The sequence below is a fragment of the Eumetopias jubatus genome, unplaced genomic scaffold, assembly GCF_037043125.1.
Source record: "Eumetopias jubatus isolate StellerSeaLion01/CBP00866 unplaced genomic scaffold, mEumJub1_p1.0 scaffold_7, whole genome shotgun sequence".
Taxonomy (NCBI): Eukaryota; Metazoa; Chordata; class Mammalia; order Carnivora; family Otariidae; genus Eumetopias; species Eumetopias jubatus.
The window spans coordinates 83,204,330-83,226,726 of record NW_028274813.1 but is presented as its reverse complement, the minus strand read 5'-3'; the positions used below and the strand labels follow the sequence as shown (position 1 = coordinate 83,226,726).

Below are 22,397 nucleotides of genomic sequence, written 5' to 3'. Positions count from 1 at the left end.
TTGCCTTTGTTTATAATTCTATTTATTTTTATTTTTTAATGACTCTATTTATTTGACCGAGAGGGAGATCACAAGTAGGCAGGCAGGCAGAGGGAGAGGGGAGAGGGAGAAGCAGGCTCCCTGATGAGCAGGGAGCCTTGGGGGGGGCTCGGATCCCGGGACGCTGGGATCATGACCTGAGCCGAAGGCAGACGCTCAACCGACTGAGGCACCCAGGCGCCCCATAATTATGCTGACTTTTAATGTAGTTATTGATAACATGGATTTTAAATCTGCCTTGCTGTTTGTTTTCTACTTCTTTCCTTCTACTTCTGTAACTTTCCTTTTCCGTTTTTGTATTTTCCTTTTTGTCCTTTCATGTGTCCTGTGGATTGATTAGATTTTACTACTCTTTTTCATTCCTTCTTAGCTTGCTAATTATATATTCATTTTATTCTTTAGTAGATACCCAGGAGAATACCCAAGAGTCAAGGAACATGCATCCTTGACTTTTTAAAAAGTGTAATATAAATTAATACTGTTACTGCTTTCATACAAAGGCTTTAGTATACTTTTTTTCTTTTTCTTAGAGAGAAAGCATAGAGAGAGCCGGTGAGCAGGATGGGGTGGAGGCAGAGGAAGAGGGAGAGAGAGAATCTTAAGCAGGCTCCACAACCCTGAGATCATGACTTGAGCCCAAATCAGAGTTGGACTCTTAACTAGCTGAGCCACCCAGGTGCCAGTATACTTTAACTACATTCGTCTTCTGAAGACTTAACATGCTGCTGCTGTTGTTGTTTTAAAGATTTTATTTATTTGGAAAAAAAAAAAAAGATTTTATTTATTTGAGAGAGAGACTTGCTGTTGTTTTTGTATATATTTTCTCTTCTAAGCCTCACAAAGCATTATTATTATCTATACATTTTAAATTTATTTACATACATTCATATTACCTATTCACTATTTTCATTGATCCTCATTTCTTCCTGTATATTTATACTTCACTGTGACTGAGATTTTTCAAAACAACAAAAAACATCAAGCTACAGATCCAGGAAGCACTTTGAAAGAAAATGACACCTAGAGACGGCACAGAAAAAGTGCTGAATTTTACATTCTTTTGTTTCACCATGCTTTAGTCTAAATATTTCCTTTTGACCTATCTTCTGTTTCACGAATTTTCTTCTAAATTTTTCTTTTCTTTTTTCTTTTTTTTTTTGTTTTTTAAGATTTTAAAATTTTTATTTATTTAACAGAAAGAGAGACAGCAAGAGAGGAAACACAGCAGGGGGAGAGAGAGGGGGAGAAGCAGGCCTCCCGCTGAGCAGGGAGCCTCATGCGGGGCTTGATCCCAGGACCCTAGGATCATGACCTGAGCTGAAAGGCAGACGCTTAACGACTGAGCCACCCAGATGCCCCCTGTTTCACTGAGCTGCATCTAATCTGTCATTAAACCCATGATTGAATTCTCAATTTTAGTTTTTGTATTTTCAGTTCTAAAGAACTCCCTTTGGTACTTTATAGTTTCTAGTATACCACTGAAATTCCCAAGCTTATCTTTTAATTCCAGGAACAAGTCAGCATCTTCTTTTTTTTTTTTTAAGATTTTATTTATTTATTTGAGAGAGAGAATGAGAGACAGAGAGCATGAGAGGGAATAGGGTCGGAGGGTCAGAGGGAGAAGCAGACCCCCCGCTGAGCGGGGAGCCCGATGTGGGACTCAATCCCAGGACTCCAGGATCATGACCTGAGCCAAAGGCAGTTGCTTAACCAACTGAGCCACCCAGGCGCCCCAAGTCAGCATCTTCTTAAAAAGTCCGTTTCTGATATTTTTATCATCTGAGTCTCCTCTGGATTTATTTCCTGTATCTGTTTTTCCTGTTAATTTTCAGTCGTGGGGTCTAGTCTTTCCATATGTCTGGGGGTTTTTTTTATTGGTTTTGTTTATTTGTGTTTTTATTGTATACCAGACATTATATAGGAAAAATTCTAGAGACAATTGTGGGCTCTGTTTTCTTCTTCTTCCAGAGAGGATTTATATGTGTTCTGGGTTGGTGGTGTTTGTTTTGTTTTGTTTTTGGCCTGTAGTAATTTGGTGGGGCCGGGTTGGAGGGGGGTGTACTAATAATCCAAAGTCCCCACCTTAATCTTGTCAGGAATTGAGATGATTCAAAGCTGGGATTCAGTACTTGTTAAGGCACATCTATGTGTAGTTGACCTTTATTGCCTATGGGCATGTATCCTGTGATTCCCGGTGGGCGGTTATCATAATCCTTCGCCTTGAACTCCAGTTTTTGTTGTGTAGGCCCTGCATCTCTTAAAAAAAGCCGGCGGGGGGGGGGGGGGGGGGCGGGGGACGCCTGGGTGGTGCAGTCGTTAAGCGTTAAGCGTCTGCCTTGGGCTCAGGTCATGGTCCAAGGGCTCTGCAATCGAGCCCCACAACAGGCTCCCTGCTCGGTGGGAAGCCTACTTCTCCCTCTCCCACTCCCCCTGCTTGTGTTCCCTCTCTCACTGTGTTTCTGTCAAATAAATAAATAAAATCTTTAAAAAAAAAATTCTCTGCTCAATTTCTTAGTTTTTCAGTTAGAACTTTTGGGAAAGATCAACACCTTTAGGAAAGACACGTACCAGGTGTCAGACTTTACTTTCTGGACGGACTTTGTTTTCTGGATCTTGGCTCTGTAATTCTCCTCTGCCACGGTAGCTTTCTGATGCCTTCTTATAAATGTTTTCTGTGTGTGTCTGTGTGTGTGTGTGTGGTTTGTTTTTTAAGATTTTATTTATTTATTTGACAGAGACACAGCGAGAGAGGGAGCACAAGCAGGGGGAGTGGGAGAGGGAGAAGCAGGCTTCCCGCAGAGCAGGGAGCCCGATGCAGGGCTCGATCCCAGGACCCTGGGATCATGACCTGAGCCGAAGGCAGACGCTTAACGACTGAGTCACCCTGGCGCCCCTCTGTGTGTGTGTTTTAATTAAGTCAGCAGGAAGAGTACTAGTGGCAGTGACAGAAGAATTCCTATATTCATTCTTTAGGTTCTTTTAAAATCATTCTGAATAACATTTGTGATGGTACTTTTAAGATTACAAGTAGGAAATAATCTGTATCATGGTCCTTTTTCCAGGTGCTACCATATTGGGGAAATCCTCATGATAGAAAAGTTATCAGGAGGTTCTGGAGTCAGGTAACTTTCAGCTTATTGCATATACACATACGCCCGTGTATATACACACACTTACATATGCAGTCATTTCTCCATTTTATTTGAGTAAGTTCTGGTGTATAAAATCTTACATATATTTCTAGACACTAGACAAGTGCACTTTTTTTCTTCTATAACACTTTTCCCGTTATAGACAATCAGTTGGACTTAAAAGTCCAGGATTAAGTAAGAACTCTTAAGTAAGCTAAAGACTAATGTTTAACATGATCTGTAATTAAGGTGAGTACTTTAAAAACAGTTATGGTTTAATTCACTGCACATCTACAACGTGGGAGAAGCACATCTTCAGTAGGACTATGTTAAACTTCTTAGCTTTAGAAAATAAAATCCATTACTCATTATCTTATGAATTATTAGGTATCTATTTCCATTCTTCCCTTCTTATATTTACAGAAGACCCTCTACACTCAGGATGCCCCCTTCCATGTGGTTATCACCAGCTACCAGCTGGTGGTGCAGGATGTAAAGTATTTCCAGCGTGTCAAGTGGCAGTACATGGTATTGGATGAGGCTCAGGCACTCAAGAGTAGTTCCAGGTAACATGATTAATAGACACCAAACTCTATAGACTAAGACTGTATAGATATATAGATATAGGATATAGACTTATGATATATGTATACACACAGATGAATAAAGATCAGAGAGGTTTCCAAACATGGCATGATGTGGTCTCTGCATATGCCATGTATCTGACCAGAAGGCAAAAATTCCCTTTTGCATTTTATATGGAATACAAATATTAATGTTTAGAATACAAGGGATTTTCTTAACTTCTGTTTCTCTACTCAGTATTTATTGCATCTTAATAGATCTTTGTTCTTCAAGGAACATTTTTGTGGGAGAAGGCTTGTCTGCCCTTTGATTCAGGAATTATTTTGAACAGGAGATCTTAGTAGGAAGTAGAATATTACATTATATAGATTGTAAGTTCTGTCTGTTTTATGCAGGTTGTCCTAGTCCCTGGTTGGTTATTAGAGCCCCAAGATCTTTTTATTGGAAGTTACATGTTTAAAATATTATATTACCTTCAAAGTAACAGACTGAATAGTAAGTCATTGCTTGACATTAAAGGGTTACTCAGTGGTATTAAATGTTGCATTGAGGGCATTTTTATTAACTCTTGGTGAGCCCATAAGACTTTCTTAAAGAGAGTTCCATTTTAACTGACAAGATGGATGGTACATTCTGTCCTCTGACGGACATTACTTCATATTATACTCTTTTGAAGTAGGACATGCTTACTGCTGGGAGCAATATACTGATTTTGCATTTTCTTCTCACACCTTTCCCCTTTCTCCATTGATCTCTCTCAACTCACACTGGAAGCACAGAGATTAAGAATTGTAAAGCTTTTTACTATAGATACTACCTTATAATTAAAAAGCTTGTGTCAACAAAACTGACCGAAGGTAGTAGAGCACTTTGTTAAGCCAGAAAGGGTCCTACTCTGCCCATTTGAGGGCTGTTTTTTCTAAATCCTAATACCATGTTTTTAGTATACAGGAGTCATTTTCTGTCCTCAGCTTTGTTGAATAACATTTTTCAATGTGTACAGCGGTGGAGTACTTGATTCTGGGTGTTTGGAATTTTTTTGGAAAGCATTTTTAGAAATACAGGGTCTTACTAGGGTGAAGAAATATTTACTGCTAACTTGGAATTTGTAATTCATTTTACTGAACAGTGTTCGTTGGAAGATTCTCTTGCAGTTCCAGTGTCGGAATCGGCTTTTGCTAACTGGGACCCCAATTCAGAACACCATGGCAGAGGTAGGCATTAGTAAAGGCTTTGGTTTTATGTCTGCATTAAACAGAATGGTTCTAGCACAGAATAGAACTCTTTCCCATGCCCACCTGGAGCATTACTGCTCTGTACAAATTATAATCCCCACATAAAAGAAGAATTTGACCATAGCTTGCCCTAAATGGGTTTTTTGGGCATCATTCCTATTTTCTTATTCTCTGGCATAGGCAAATAAATTAATGTATTCCTTTGTATTTATGGAATAAATAGTGACCACATTAGAAATGCTACCCATCTAATGCAGGGATGTTTTTATGATAGAATGAAAAGGTAATAATAATCTTTGGCACTGAGAGGAGCTAAAATTCCTTATTTAGAAAAGATAATTGAACATCTAGAACAGGGGTCAGAAAACTTTCTATAAAGAGCCAGATAGTAATTTTTTTTTAGATAGTAAATATTTTAGACTTTACAGGCGATATAGTTGCTCTTGCAGCTGCTCAACCTTGCCATTCTAATGTGAAAGCAGCCATAGACGGTACATAAAGGAATAGGTGTAGCTATGTCCCACTAAAACTTTATTTATAAAAGTAGCTGGCAGACCAGCCTTGGCATCATAGGCCATAATTTACTGACCCCCAATTAAGAGTTGTTATTAGCAAGTTATGCTACTTCAGATTGTGTTTGGTTGTGAAATGGATTTTTTAAATATATAAGATCTTTAAAACTATCCCATTGCAAAATATGAGCAGGACTTGTACTTTCAGACTTTGTTTGAAATGAATTGAAAAATAATCTCATTTTGCTCTAACATCTTAGAAAATAAGGGTTGGTTGATGAGGCATGTGCTTACACACTTCTTTTTCACCCACTTGCCCACACTTACAGCTGTTCCTAGACACAGACACACACACCTGCAACTTTCACTCTCTCCAAACCCTCATCATATCCTCACACACTGTCATTTTGTTTTCCTACAATTATTTCACATTTCTTCTGTTTCCAGCTCTGGGCTCTGCTACATTTTATTATGCCCACATTATTTGATTCACATGAGGAATTTAATGAATGGTTTTCCAAGGACATCGAGAGCCACGCCGAAAACAAATCTGCCATTGATGAGAGTGAGTGCTTTTATGAACTCTTTCTTTCTACCTCTCAGTGTAGGCAACCACATAATTGAATATTTTCTTCTATGTAAAGAATTTTTCTTTCAGTATTCATAGAAGGATCTGCGGCGGGGTGGTGGGGAGGAGTTTTTTCTTATAAAGTAATTGTATTCTTTGTTCGTGTTTAAAAGAGCCACAAGGACTCATAGAGGTGATACTGCTGTACTGTTGCCCATTTAATCAAGGTAGAACAGGCAGAGTCCAAAAAGTACCACATTTTGGCTTATAGAATCCTCATTTTCCATGTAGATTCTGAAAAATTCCTATCAGAATTATATTCCTTATGGAATGAGGTAAGGTTTTTATCCTGTGATAAAAACAAATATGAGAGGGGTTATTTTTGTTATTTTCTTTCTATATTAGGATTTGTTTCTACTGTGAATATTTTAAAATTTATTTATCAATACTTTTGACCTTGTTGAATAATATAAGAGTTGCGAGGTGTTTATTACATTGATATGAACTGATATCTACCAACTATTAGAAAAGTCCTAAAGTAATTTCTTATATTACAATTTGTTAATTTGTTGACATACTTAGAAAAATGATTTTGGAGGAACACTGGGAGACCCAGATAGCTTCCATTCACCTATATGAGAACTGTTATTAATAAAATGATCTTAGAACACTCTAAGAGTAAATTCTAATAATAATACAGTGGTCCTTGTTGGTCTGAGTAAATGATAGAAAAATGCATTTGCCCTATAGACTATAGGCAGGTGCTATGAAAATTCAGACTCCTTGGTTTCCTACTTAACGAAAAGATTGTTTTAGTCTTCTTTTCAGAGTTTCATTAGGCCAAAAGGTGTAAGAACAGTTTAGTGAGAGATGATCATGATATTTCTTTTGTTTGTGTTAAGTCAGTATAATGTATTATTTGTCGGGGGGGCCCTCCTGGCATTTCAGATCAACTCTCTCGATTACACATGATCTTGAAGCCATTTATGCTGAGGAGAATCAAGAAAGATGTAGAAAATGAATTGTCTGACAAGGTAAGGAAAGAAGACTTCATTAGTTTAAGCCTTAATAGACACGACCTTGGGGTTCCAGGATAAAAAAAAATGACTTGGTAAATGTTTAGTTGAAGGGTGATTAGTTTGAGAGAAGACCATTAAACTTGAGTGGATCAAAGAAGACTTAAAATGAGTCAAACAACCAAGGCAGGTAATATTTTTTCTTCTTTTTGTTTTATACTTTTTATTATAGTGAATTTCAGACATTACAAAAGTAGGAAAATAGTATAATGAATCCTCTTAAAACCACCATACAGCTTCAATAGTGATTAACTCATTTCCATCCCCATCCCTCTAGATTATTCTGAAGCATTTCCCAGATGTCTTATTTCATTTACAAATATTTTCATCTGTATCTCTAAAATATTTAGTCTTTTTTTTAAGGATTTAGTCTTTTTAAAAATATATAACCGGACGCCTGGGTGGCTCAGTTGGTTAAGCGACTGCCTTCGGCTCAGGTCATGATCCTGGAGTCCCGGGATCGAGTCCCACATCAGGCTCCCTGCTCGGCGGGGAGTCTGCTTCTCCCTCTGACCCTCTGACCCTCCTCCCTCTCGTGCTCTCTATCTCTCATTCTCTCTCTCTCTCAAATAAATAAATCTTTAAAAAAAATATATATATATAACCATATATTATTACCCCTGCTAAAGGAGACAATAATCCCATTATACTATCACATATCTAGTCATTGCTCAGCTATCCCCATTTATCTTTGTGTGTGTTTCTCTCTCTTCCCTCACTCTCCAACTTCTGTTCCCTGCCTCTCTCTTTCTCTGTTAAAGAATTAAAGATTTTTGGGGCGCCTGGGTGGCTCACTCGTTAAACGTCTGCCTTCGGCTCAGGTCGTGATCCCGGGATCCTGGGATCGAGCCCCGCGTCTGGCTCCCTGCTCTGCAGGAAGCCTGCTTCTCCCTCTCCCACTCCTCCTGCTTGTTTTCCCTCTCCCGCTGTGTCTCTCTCTGTCAAATAAATAAAATCTTTAAAAAAAAAAAAAAGATTTTGAAATCAGAATCCAAGCAAGGCCCACACATAGCATTTGGGTGATATGTGTCTTAATAAATCTTTTAGTCCCTCCCTACTTTTTTCCCTTGTTGAAGAAACCGAGTTACTTGTCCTATAGAGTTTCCCACATGTAGGATTTTGCTAATTGCATCATTTTGGTATTGTCTAACATGTTCTGTGGTCTCCTGTATTTCTGTAAACTAAGAATTAGATTTAGAAGTTTAATGTGCTTCGGGTTTTAATATTTTTTCCTCATACTAAGCCAATAATTTTGGTTTGTTGGGGTACCTGGCTGGCTCAGTCAGTGGAGCATACAATGCTAGATCTTGGGGTTGTGAGTTCAAGCCCCACATTTGACGTAGAGATTACTTAAAAATAAAATCTTAAATTAAAAATTTTTTTTGGTTTATAAATATCTTTTTTTTATTCTTACCAGACTTCTGTTGTTTTTTTTTCTTATCTCCTGTGAGTCCCCTCCATATTCTCCTTTCTTCCTTTTTTCCTCCCAGTTCTTCAGAGTTTTCCCCCATCTTCCATAGATTCTACCTGTTTCTCACAATTCTACTCTCTACCTAAAAGTCATCTTTCAATGTTCTTGATAATATCAGGAGGTTCTCCTCTATCACTGCCAAAAGGTTAGATTATTTTGAAATTAGTAACTCTCCTTGAAAGATTGTGGTGGGGATATACACCTTTAAAGTGAGGGATACCTTTGTACCTTTGTTTTATTTATTTTTAAGAAATCTTGATGACTGTTTTGTGAAACTGGCTGATTATAACTAAATAGCAGTGTTGCACAGATATACCTGATAGAAGGAAAATACTTTATAAAACAATGAATCTTTTTATATCAGAAAGGGCTTAAAAAATGATAGCAGTGTCATAATTTCTGTTACTTGGTCATCAGTACAGAGATGATCAGAGGATGTAGTATGGTTTAATCACTGTGCATAGTATTTTCCTTAAGATTTCTTAAACATCAGTATTGTTTCTAATCTATTTTTAAATAATATATTTCTTTATTAAACTCTAATTGCTTGCTAGCCATTGGTATATAAAGATATAGTGTCCAGGTTCCATTCAGATTTCCAAGAGAGATGAATACATAACTAACTAATATTGTATCATAAGAGAGAGTGATTGTCTATGTGAAGTATAATGGGAAGACAGATAAGAGAGTAGTTCTGTTAGGGAAGGTTAGAGAAGGCATCAAAGCAGAGATGACATGTGAGCTAGGTCTGGAATAATGAATTGGCATTTACTAGGAAAATATGATAAGGAAGCAGATGCTAGGCAACAAGAGCAAGGTGAACAAAGGTGGAGCAACATTCAAATATGATGCAGCATGTCTAGCAAACATTACTCAGAGCATTGTTGCTAGGGTATATAGGAGGACATGGTGATGAGGAGACTGGGACAGTAGGGTTGATTAGAGTATGGGAAACCTTCTCTGCCTACCAGAGAATTTTTAGTATGTTAATATAGGCAATAAATGTACATTGAAGTTTTTTCAGCAGCTGGAATCACCTTATAAGATTAGTATGGAAAGTTTCTTAGAACCAGTAAAGACTGTAGGCAGGAAGACACTCCCCCTGACCGCCCCCAGATAGTAGCAGTCTAGATTAGGTATGATGAGAGTCTGCAGTAAGACAATGAGAGTGGTCAGAAAGGATGATAATTAGAGGTTAATTTCCAGGTGGATTTGAGGGACTTAGGAAATGATAGAACATGGGCATGAGAAAGAAAGAAAAATCAGAGCTGGTTGAAATTTCTTTTTGGGTAACTGAGTGGTAATGCTGTTAACCAATTTAGTAAATTATAGAAAAGATTTTTTTTTTTCCCTACTGACTCTCTGAGTGGTACCATTACAGTGGGTAGCTGAAAATATGGTGCTGGGAAATAAATAAAATCTTAAAAGAAAAAGAAAAGGGGCGCCTGGGTGGCTCAGTCGTTAAGCAACTGCCTTTGGCTCAGGTCATGATCCCAGGGTCCTGGGATTGAGCCTCGCGGCGGGCTCCCTGCTCAGCAGGGAGCCTGCTTCTCCCTCTGCCTGTTTCTGTCTCTCATGAATATAAATAAATAAAATCTGAAAAGAAAAGAAAAGAAAATATGGGGCTAGGAATGGCAGGGAAAATATTTTTGCAAGTCACTGCAATGGATAGCAGTTGGTGCTATTGAAAATGGAAGCGATTTCTCAGGGACAGCATATAAAGTGAGTGACAGGGAAGAGCATCAAGAAAAGAATATTTTTCTGGATAATTAGCCACATCCCAAGCTTATAGAGATACTGAGTTTCTAGAGATATGTATATTGTCTGTTCAGTCATAATCTGGCTTGCATGTGTTTCTTAGGCTGATACTGATTTCTCTTAGAAACTGGTTTTCAAAATATAAATGTCCTTACTGATTTTTAGATTGAGATTCTGATGTATTGCCAACTGACCAGCCGACAGAAGCTTCTATATCAGGCACTAAAGAACAAAATTTCTATTGAGGATTTATTGCAGTCTTCTATGGGTTCTACCCAGCAAGCACAGACCACCACCAGCAGCCTCATGAATCTGGTCATGCAGTTTAGGAAGGTAAGATTTTAGGTCAGCTGCCTCGGAGTTGTCTCATTAACCCATTTCAAGAAAAAGGCTTTAACCTTGGTCAGATAAAGACTATTAAAGAGAAATGAAATGAGAAAGTACACGTTCACAAAAGCAAACATTCAGGGTTTGGGATTCCCCATGATTTCCGAGAGTGATGTCTGCATGTGACAGTGGTGTCTTGTCATTTTCCTTCCTCTTAGGTGTGTAATCACCCAGAGTTATTTGAACGACAAGAAACTTGGTCTCCATTTCATATTTCCCTAAAGCCATACCAGATTTCAAAGTTTATCTACCGTCATGGACAGATCAGGGTCTTCAACCATTCACGAGACAGGTGAGCACATATTAATATCTGTTCACTCTAACGTGTTTTTGTAATTTGGGGTTTTGTGGCATAATGATTTTGGGGGTTTAGTGGAGAGTGTTTGAGTTCCCCAACAATGAGGTATTTAAGTATAGGGTGGACACCTATTTATTGAGGAACGTTGTGGTAGGGATCTGTGCAGTATCGGGGTTTAATTGGATGACCTTAATAGCTCTAGCCACTTCTGGTTGCTTTTCTGATTGAGAAATGTGCATGTGTGTGCAAATATGTACTTGTACCAAGAGAGATCATCATGTCTCTGCTTTAGTACTGAAATTGTTTTGCGGTGGGTTATTTTATACTTGGAATAGCACTTGTGGGAGAACTGATTGGATTTCAGATTAATCAAATTTACCTTCCTGCCAAAATCAGCAGTGACAGATTTGGTTAAAGGTGAAGTGGTTGTTAATATAATATGCTAGAGACCAATTCCATTCAGAAAATGTGTATAGGTCCATTCTATACTTGGGAATGAGGCTATCCCTGGCTTCTGGATTTTTTTTAACAAGCTCCCAAAGGATTCTTGTGCACATCAACATTTGAGAATCATGGATTTAGAAAGTTCCTTCTGGGGCGCCTGGGTGGCTCAGTTGGTCGAGCGACTGCCTTTGGCTCAGGTCATGATCCTGGAGTCCCGGGATCGAGTTCCCATATCGGGCTTCCTGCTCAGCGGGGAGTCTGCTTCTCCCTCTGACCCTCTTTCCTCTTGTGCTCTCTGTCTCTCATTTTCTCTCTCAAATAAATAAATAAAATCTTAAAAAAAAAAGTTCCTTCTGTAGAGAAATAATATAAGCAGCTTTACCAAAGTAATCAACAATATTTAGCCTAATGAAACTGAAGTTGAGATATATTTCTTGGTTTAATTTATTTTTTTTTAAAGATTTTATTTATTTGACAGCGAGAGACACAGCGAGAAAGGAGACACAAGCAGGGGGAGTAGGAGAGGGAGAAGCAGGCTTCCTGCTGAATAGGGAGCCCGATGCGGGGCTCGATCCCAGGACCCTGGGATCATGACCTGAGCCGAAGGCAGACGCTTAATGACTGAGCCACCCAGGCGCCCCTTGGGTTTAATTTTAAGACTTCTCTGTCTGTGGGGCACCAGGGTGGTTCAGCCGATTATGTGTCCCAACTCTTGATCTCAGCTCAGGTCATGATTGCAGGGTCATGGGATCAAACCCCACGTCAGGCTCCCCGCTCAGCTAGGAGTTTGCTGGAGATTCTCTCCCTCTCCCTCTCCCCCAGCCCCTGCTCTCTCTCTCTCTCTCTCTCTCTCTCTGTAAAATAAATAAATATTAAAAAAAAAATAGTCTGTGATAGCTCCAGACTATTACTCAACTAGATGGGCAGGGGGAAACAGACCAGAGCTATAGTGCTGTTTGTTTCATATGGTATATGGTAACTTACAGCTTTGTATTGTGATTCTCTGAAATGAAATGAGACCACTTTGAACTTGTATTATATTCTTTTATCTATTAATTACTTAGTACTGTCTAACATTTATGCCATGATTTTTGCCAGGTAATAAGGCAACAGACCTCTTAAATGTAGAAAACAGTTTGAAATCTAAAAGATTCTTTTTAGTTTTGGACCTCTAATCTAGTTCCCAGTATTTTTATATTTGGATTTATTTTATTTACTGATTTTACAGGTGGTTAAGGGTTCTTCTTTCTCCATTTGCACCAGACTATATCCAGCAGTCTCTCTTTCACAGAAAAGGTAGGTGTTTTGATTTTTGGGAAGGAAATTATGCCAGGGTTTACCAGAATGGTCTTTGTTTTGCTGATTGACTGATATTCAACTAGCAATGGTTTTGCCTGCATGTTGGATCTTAATAAGTCTTGATAAGCTTTAAGTAAATTAGTTCTCTTCATCTATAGATGCTATGATTTGTGGCTATAACAGGAAGCAATTAAAGATTATTAATTGACCTTCCATCTTTATTTTTTACCTGCCTCTTAAGAGTTTCTTACACCCTTGAAACTTGACAGAGATGATGCTGGACTTTCATTAATGTGACTTAGTTCCTTCCTCCTTAGTCTAAGGGAAAGGAGCAGCTTACCTTTGAGCATTGTCCATGGTATTAAGGCAAAGTTTCAGAATCTCTAACTCTATACTTTTCTTCTTTCCATGATAAAAAGAGAAAGGTGATTAGCCAAAGATCCAAAAAGCCCAAAGGTAGTTGATGAGCCACTCCACTCTGATCCATGTATGCCAGATCTCATAGGTCTGCCTCTCCCACTTGCAATTGTAGTACAAAAATATGACACCCTGACTTCCATCATAGTGGCTGGGTTGAAACCTTTAGATATCTTTTCATTCTTAAATAAAAAGACAGCAGTTTAGTAGCTTTAGTTGACTATTATCTCTTGGCTTAGTGTTGGGTTTAACTTTGTCCCTTGATATTCCAGGTGTTAATGAAGAAAGCTGTTTCTCCTTCCTTCGCTTTATTGATGTATCTCCAGCAGAAATGGCAAACCTCATGCTTCAGGGACTTTTGGCCAGGTGAGAAGTTTGCTTAATTTGATGAGAGAGCAGTTGGGAATAAATAGGGAGAGAGTTTGAACTGTGAAACTAAATACTTAATATTGTATTATCTTAGCAAGCCCCTTATTTTTTTCTTGTTAAGAGTAAAAATTTTTATAAGGGAATTATAATTTTCTTTTGATCATTTAATAATTGCATGATGCTTCATGATATACCTTAAGTAAAAATTATTTAGGCTCTACCCCCAAATGCTACCAGAAGGTCTTTAAGTCTCCTTAATTTCTAGTTAGTCTCCTATGTTGTATTTGCTTCTGCAGGCGGAGAATGGTTAGTGAGTCCTTTACTTGGTAGTGATTACAGCATAGCCTGCCTTAACTATTCTGGGAAACTTAGTTCTGTGTTCTTTTCCTTTGGAATAATGGTTTTCACTTACGTTATTATTTTGTATTTATGTAATAAACAGTGATCTTGTTAGAAAAGGCTGTCTCCCTAATATGAGGATGTTTTTATAATAGAATTTTTGTGATAGAGTTAAATATTCTTTAACACTGAGTGGAGCTTTATGGAGGCTTTTAGTTTTCGTAGTAGCAAACCAAGTCATGCCAAAGACAGAATTTATAGAAGAAAAGTGTGAAATGGCCTTATCTGAAAGTAGAAAAGAACTGTTTCTAAAATGCTCAAGATGTACAAAAGAGACACGTGAATGAAAGACAAGGTTCCTCACTGCTCTGAACTACCCTCAAACCTCCATGGAGCACTGAATAAGCATGTCTGCTGTGGTCTGTTTCAGATGGTTAGCTCTTTTCCTGTCTCTGAAAGCCTCCTACAGGCTCCATCAGCTGCGCTCCTGGGGAGAGCCAGAAGGGGAGAGCCAGCAGAGATATCTGAGAAACAAGGATTTCCTTCTTGGGGTTAATTTTCCACTCTCCTTTCCCAACCTTTGCAGCTGCCCTTTGTTAAAGGTAAGCACTTACTTCACCATCAGCTGTCCGTGGTAGTACTCACTTCCCTTCTCTTTGCGTCAGTAAAAGTAATAATAAAGTCAGTGATGGCCTTGTGGAGCCACAAAATCCTAGAGGAGTGGGAGCAGTGTACTGAGTTATAACTTACTATCATTTCATAGACATTTTGTATGTGTATGGATACATAAATATATATACATACATATATATATAGTGCATGTTTGTGCATGTGTGTATATTATGTATTTTGTATATAACTTTACTGTAAATTACATGGAATTTAAATATACAACTCTTTTGAAATTATCCATGTGGATACACTTACATAACTACTAGATTATACCTAGATTAAGGTATAGAACATTTCCAGCACCTAGAATTCCCCCTCATGCATCTTCCCATTTAATACCTCCATTCCTCCATTTCAGAACAAACCAACAAAACAATTATTCTATCACCACAGATTATTTTTGCCTGGTTTTGACCTTAATGTAAATGGAATTATCCAGTATGTGCACTTTTGTGTCCAGCTTCTTTCCCTCAATATTATGTCTGTGAGATTCATCCATGTTGCATTGTAGCATTCTTTTGTAATACTATGAAGTATTCCATTGTCTGAATAGACCACAATTTATTAACCTGTGCTACTGTTGGTGGATTTTTAGGTTGCTTCCATTTGAGGGCTACTGTAAATAAAAGTGCATTGCATATTCTTGTACATGTCTTTTGGTAAATGTAAACACTAATTTCTTTGGGGTTTATATCTAGGAATGAGATTGCTGTATCATTAGGTATATGTATGTTTAGATTTAGTAGCCCCTTCCAAGCCTTTTTCCAAAATGGTTTTAGAAATTTACACTCCTACTCAAAATGTGAGAAGTTGCTGCTGTTCATCATCCTTGCCTATACCTGATATTGTCCGTCCCATTTTGTTGCATTTGTAGCGTTACCTCATTATCTCAATTTTAAATTGCATTTCCATGAAAAATAATGATGTTGAACACTTTTTCATATAATTGTTCTGGCCATTGTAGAGTAGGTAAGAGGGAAAGTGACAGGAAATAACATTATAGATGTAGGTCCAGATCATAAGGACATCATCAGGTCTTGCAAGGATTTGGATTTTATTCAGATTGAAATGGGAAACACTGGAGAGTTTTGAAAAGAGATTTGTGTATTTATATGTTATAGTCCTTCAAGAAAATTAAAAGTTAAGAAGGCAGGGCATTTTCCTTGTGTCCTTTAAAAAATTTAATGGGTCATTAGTCTTATAGTTAATTGCTTTTGAATCCTGGATATTCTTTGGTGGGATCTGGTATTTGCCCCCTGTACACTGAAGAACTCATACGACTTCCTTCTGTTTTCCAAATTGGTTTCTCAAGTATTGCTCCATGTGCTTTTTTGGACTCTGGAGAGAAGATCGGTAATGCCAAAAGGAGAATAGAATTAGCTTCCAGTCCTGTTGGAATAATGTAGTCAATGGTGACGGGGTGACTTCTGTCTGGTGAAATATTGCTGTAACTGGTCAAGAGTTGCTTAACTTCCTATAGACTGGTCCACCTACGTTTGGTAATTTATATTACTATAGTTATAAGTTGATGCTAGTTTGTTTTGTTTTAAAGATTTTATTTATTTATTTGATAGAGCAAGAGAGCACAAGCAGGGGGAACAGTAGAGGGAGAGGGAGAAGCAGTTCCCCGCCAAGCAGGGAACCCGATGCGGGGCTCGATCCCAGGACCCTGGGATCATGACTTGAGCCAAAGGCAGACGCTTAACCATCTGAGCCACCCAGGTGCCCCAAGTTTTTGCTAGTTTTACTTTTGGTACAGGAAGCACCATTCTCCTAAGGGTTTATTATGCCTTCTTATGTAGATACCTGCAACTGTCTTAACACTCAAAGATCCTCTTTCCCTTATTTGTATTCTTCTGCTTTCTGAAAATACAGTAGTATGTTCATTGTATTTGTTCAGTGAGGTCCTTATATCAATTAATGAATTTCCTGAGAAATTCAGATGTGGGTCATGTGCCTTATGGGAAGTTGGTAGTGAAATCTGTAAGGTTATCTAATTGAAGTTAGATTCACTTTCACTTCCTCTTTAATTTTATTTCATGTTGTGAATGGACATTTGCTCTCATAGGGGCTTACCATGTACACAACCAGTAGGTCAAGGGTAGCTGAAAGCTAATTCTGTGTATGTAGAAACACTGCTCTGCTTTTGGTCTCATCATCCTCATCTCCAACATGTATATATTAAAATATCAACCAGGCAGTGTATTTTGCCAGAGTTTGTTGATCTGTTATAAGAAATTGTTGCTTTCAACTAAGCAGAATGGTCTTTATATGTTATCTAGCCTCAAAGATTGACCTAACTTCTGAATAAAGAATTACTTTGTTGAGACTCCATGTGTAACAATTAATAAAAATATAATAAAGCCATTATATCTGTGGCTTTTGAAGTGTGACTATAACTCAAGAATGTTTTTTTAAGAATATTTTTTATCACCACCTGGTAAGTATGTAGATACACGAAATACTACATATATATACATAAATTTTTATAACAAAATATTCACAAGACTGTACTTAACCTTCATGTACAATGTACTCTGATTTTTTTTAGTTCTTTTTTTCCTTTATGTTAGTTAGAACCTACTAAAAAATGATTTCATGACCCTCACTAATCACAGTTTGAAAAATACAGCATTATATGACCTCATAATATTAGAATAGTCAGAGGACTAGATACATAGAGTCACCATGTAGAAGATTCTGGATCATTCTTTTTAATAGTCAAAAGAATGAAACTGACATTTGGAACTTAAGGAAGAGTCTCACGTTCAGAAATTGCTCAGAGAGCTGAATGCCATTTCACTGTGTAGTTATCCTGACTTGTAGTTAGTAGTCAAGGTCCATCTCTGTCTTAGTATATTCTGGTATTTACCTGTTATATCCCTGGTATTCAAAGATTGTATAAATAATTTTGAAAGAACCCAGCCGATCCAAACTTGAGCAAAGTAGTTTATTATGGGAACTGTCCCCCCAAGAATGGCTTTGTTAGAATGTGCCTGCCACCACTACTGTCCTATTTCTCACACTGGTTTCTCTGAACTGAGTTTTTCTTTTCTTTTTTTTTCAAGATTTGTTTATTTATTTTACAGGGAGAGACACAGCGAGAGAGAGAACACAAGCAGGGGGAGTGGGAGAGGGAGAAGCAGGCTCCCCACTGAGCAGGGAGCCCGATGTGGGGCTCGATCCCAGGACCCTGGGATCATGAACTGAGCCAAAGGCAGACGCTTAATGACTGAGCCAGCGAGGCACCCCTGAACTGAATTTTTCTTATTCAAGAAACATTTATCTAGGGGCGCCTGGGTGGCTCAGTTGGTTAAGCAACTGCCTTTGGCTCAGGTCATGATCCTGGAGCCCCAGGATCGAGTCCCACATCGGGCTCCCTGCTCAGCAGGGAGTCTGCTTCTCCCTCTGACCCTCTTCCCTCTCGTGCTTTCTCTCTCTCATTCTCTCTCTCAAATAAATAAATAAAATCTTTAAAAAATAAAAAATAAAAAAATAAAATAAAATAAATTGACAAAAATGGGTTTTTTAAAAAGAAAACATCAAATATTAGTTAACAGTGCTAAGACTTCAATGTAATAATTATCTGTTGTGCTGATGTTTAAGTTTTTCAGTTGGTTTTAAATATAAGGTCTTGGGCTCTTATGTGTGGGATAAATTCATCATGTTTGCTTTGTGCCTATTATTCCTGATAAGACTTGTTTGCTGTTTTTGAGGCCTAAAAAAAACACTTCTGGCATTGTTAATATAATTTACAAATCCTGTGGAAGACCACTTTGTTTAAATAGGGATCCTACTACTGTGGAATCAAGAGTTTTTTGTTTTCACAGGAAATAGACTTATAACTAACCATGCTTACTATTTTCAGTAAATGTCCTGACAGTATAACTTGAGATATTTGCTGTAATTCAAATGGTGAATTACAAACTTAGGAAGGATGAGAAAAGTCTTGAAAGATTAGAAAAGGACTGACATAATTGTGGAGTCCATCTTTAAAGATTGTGGGGGTAGGAAGAAAATTCGTGAGTGATAACCAGTACCCTAACGAAGTTATTAGGGAAGTTAAAAAAAATTTTTTTTTCTAACAGAATTAATTAGCAACTATTTGAACTCATGATTCTAAGAAGCACCTATCTTGATTCTGAAAAAAATGAGCATTTGCTTTGCTTTAGTAGACAACAAGCCAAGTAGATTAGAGAGAAATAATAAGTATAGCATATAAAACTTTTTATATCTTGTCTTTTGTTGCCTTGGCTGTCCTTCTAGAGATATTAACATGCATATAGGAAAGTGCACAAATCATAAGTGTACATACAGCTGAGTTACTTCGCAATCAGTACTGGAACTCTACTCCAGAAGTCCCTTGTGTCCACTTTCATTCACTTTTCCTCTCCACTGCCTTGCCTTCCCAAGAGTTACTGTGGGCAAATATTTGGGTGATTTCTAGTTTCTGTTGTTACAGATACTACTGTTGTATTACTGTACACATCTTTTAGTGAAAATTCAAACAGTTGCACCAGTGTTTTCACTATCATTAACAGCGTATGAGAGGTTCTGGTTGTTCCACATCCTTGCCAGAATGTTGTATTATTTGTTCATTTTAGCAGCCTTTCTTTGTGGCTTTAAATTACATTTCCCTTATGAATAATGATATTAAATACCTTTCCTAATGCTTATTAGCCATTTGGATAACCTCCTTTATGAATTCTTATTCAAGATACTGCTTATTTTTCTATGAGGCTGTCTGTTTTTGTAGTGATTTGTAGCCCTTCTGTATTGCAGATTATCTTCTACTCTGGAGCTTACTTTTGCACTCTCAGTGGTGTCTTTTGTTAAATAGTTAGATTTTTGTGTCCTGTTGAAGAAATCTTTGCCTGTATACAAAGGTTATGAAGATTATCCTCTGTATTTTTCTCCATAAGTTTTTTTTATTTACCTTTCACATTCCAATCTACAGAGAATTGTGGTGGTTTTTTAGTCTGTGGTAAGGATTGTCTTTTTTGTGTGTGTGTGCATATAGATAGAGATTTTACCCAGCTCTGTTTATTGAAAAGACCATCCTTACTGCCCTCAGCATCACTTTTGCAAGATAGGTAGCTGTACATGTTTGGATCTGTTTCTGGCCTCTTTTCTATTCCATTGGTCCATTTGTCTATGCTTGAACCATTACCACCCTGTATGAACTATAGCTTCATAATAAGTTGATCTCTGGTAGCACAGATTTTCTAGCTTCATCTTCCTTCAGTATTGCCTTGGCTGTTCTTAGCTCTTTGCATTCTTATGTAAATTTTAGAATCATCTCATAAATCTTATTTTAAACTCTTCAACATTGTAGATATATAGGCCACTGGTCCCCACATTTTTTGGTTATACCCCCGTTACTAAAATATGTTTAATCCATTTTGACTATACCTGTGTATTATTTTCTTTAAAATGATACACTTAGCCTAACCTGTTAATATTATTTACCTTGTGAATCTTGCATATGAAGCTTTCTTTGTAGACCACTAGTCTGGATAGTAAAGAAAGCCTAATTGAGTAAGGAATGGTGATAAAGGGGAGGGCCCAGTATTTACTGGGGGAAGTACTCCTTTTTCTTAACACACCCTTCTCTCTTTCTTCATGCTGTGTTTTTTTTTTTCTTAAGATTTTATTTATTTACTTGACAGACAGAGAGAGGGAACACAAGCAGGCAGAGTGGGAGAGGGAGAAGCGGGCTCCCTGGGGCTCGATCCCAGGACCCTGGGATCATGACCTGAGCCGAAGGCAGACGCTTAACGACTGAGCCACCGAGGCGCCCCTCTTCATGCTGTTTTTAATTGTTCAATGCCAAGGCCATTTGGAGTAAATGGGTGCATCAATCTATATGTCAGAAGAACTTATTGATTGAATGAATCTCTGGTGGTAGAATTTGGTATTGGCTTAATGATCAGGGGTTCTCTGATGCTCCTTTTTTCTGCTGGTCAGACTACCTTTAGAATCACCTCCTCTCAATGTCAGTCTACTCCCACAGTGAGCATATGTAATTAATGTTGTTTACCAACCTGTTAGCAGTGTCTGCTGTGGGCAAGGTGTGTTAACAATCATGGTCCCTGCTTTCTGGTTTGAGAAGTCATTCATGCATGTAGTAAAAACACACAAACTTAAAAAGACTTTATTTTTTTAAAGATCTATTTATTTATTTGAGAGAAGGAGAGCCTGGGGTGGGGTGGGGGCTGCAGAGGGAGGGAGAGAGAATCTTGAGCAGACTCCCAGCTGAGTGTGGAGCCGGACACAGGGCTCAGTCTCACGGCCCTGACATCATGACCTGAGCCAATACCAAGAGTTGGACGCTTAACCAACTAAGCCACCCAGGCGCCTCTTAGAAAGACTTTAAAAACAAAAATGACTCAAGAATTGAAAGAAGACATAATTAATTGCCAGATTGGTGGTGGATGATAAGTGGTAAAGTTCAGAATGGAAAATCACCTTAGATTGAAATGGACAAAGAAGTTTTTATAGAAATGGTGTTATTTTATTTTTTTTAATTTTATTTATTTATTAGAGGGAGAGGGAGAAGCAGGCTCCCAGCTGAGCAAGGAGCCCGACCTGGGGCTTGATCCCAGGACCCTGAGATCATGACCCAAACCCAAGGCAGATACCTAACTGACTGAGTCACCCAGGTGCCTAAAATGGTGTTAAGTTGGACTTTGAGTGATAGGGATCTGGGTAGGAGGAAGGATATTCCAAGTTAAACACTGGAGCTAAACAAAAGAAAGGGCTAGAAAGGTAAGTTGTAGGAGTCTTTAAATGCCACTCTCTTGGGGTTTAGATATTAAACCAGGAGTTTCAGCCTCTTTTTGGCTTGTGTTGTTACATAGATGCTATCATTGTAGTCTTGGGGAAATAAACTTTTGGTGGCTACTCTTGAGCCATTGGAAGGAGTAATCTGATAGCCAGTTTCACGAAGGCCATTTAATCACTCAGATCACTAAGCACACCAGTGGGGATCTCGGTCATTGGTATTTGATGAAGATTAATCTCAGAGTGCAGTGTCATGAAAGATGAGACACCAGGGGTCCATATTAAGGAGTCTGTTAAACAAGGTTGCAAGTATCAGGTACTAAGGACTCAACAGAAATGGTAGTAACTGAAAATTATAGAGAAAGGGTCTTGGATGGCACAGATGGTTAAGCCCCCAACTCTTGATTTCTGCTTGTCATATCAGAGTCATGAGATCAAGCCCCATGCGGAGTCTACTTAAGACTCTCTCTTCCTCTGCCTGCCCCCAGAATAAATAAATAAATCTTAAAGAAAGGATCAAGGGACTCTGATTGATTTGGTATGGATGAGCATTGTCAGTGAAGGAATCACTTCTGAAACCCAGAGTTCAAGAGAAGATCCAAGAGAATGATAAATTCTATATTAAGTTTAAAGCAAATACACAGGGATGAGATTAGTAGCTTTTGTTGTTGTGAGTTTAGATAGAACACAGAAGGCCCAGATGCAGGGATTTACAGGGAGAGAGATTCTGGTTAGAAAGTGTGAAGAGCACATGAAGTGTGCAATGAAGTGTGACAGTTAAAAAGAAGAATAGGGAGGTATTTAAGGAGGGACACTGGGTTTAAGTCAAAGTTGAATTTGTAGGGGAGAGGAGACTCATTTGAAGACTAAAATGGAAAAAGCCCACAAAGAAGGAAATTGAACATGCAAGAGAGATAATTGGTGGGATTGCAAAGTGGTTAACTACCCTTTTTATATGGTAGAAAACTCCAGTGAATACTGGTAAAATGGTATTAATGGAAATTAGTTAATGGA

The 22,397-nt window shown here is 38.1% G+C and overlaps 1 protein-coding gene across 3 annotated transcripts in view; it reads left to right on the top strand.

Moving 5' to 3' along the window:
* The window catches only part of INO80 (INO80 complex ATPase subunit), a 131,472-nt gene that overhangs the window by 56,410 nt on the left and 52,665 nt on the right, over positions 1–22,397 (top strand). For all 3 annotated transcript variants that reach the window (XM_028119419.2, XM_028119417.2, XM_088024728.1), the window contains exons 15-24: positions 3,102–3,161; positions 3,594–3,736; positions 4,885–4,969; positions 5,950–6,067; positions 7,019–7,104; positions 10,541–10,708; positions 10,921–11,054; positions 12,733–12,800; positions 13,493–13,586; positions 14,359–14,530. In XM_028119419.2, coding sequence (XP_027975220.2) covers positions 3,102–3,161; positions 3,594–3,736; positions 4,885–4,969; positions 5,950–6,067; positions 7,019–7,104; positions 10,541–10,708; positions 10,921–11,054; positions 12,733–12,800; positions 13,493–13,586; positions 14,359–14,530 — 1,128 coding nt within the window. The remainder of the gene's footprint in view (positions 1–3,101; positions 3,162–3,593; positions 3,737–4,884; positions 4,970–5,949; positions 6,068–7,018; positions 7,105–10,540; positions 10,709–10,920; positions 11,055–12,732; positions 12,801–13,492; positions 13,587–14,358; positions 14,531–22,397) is intronic.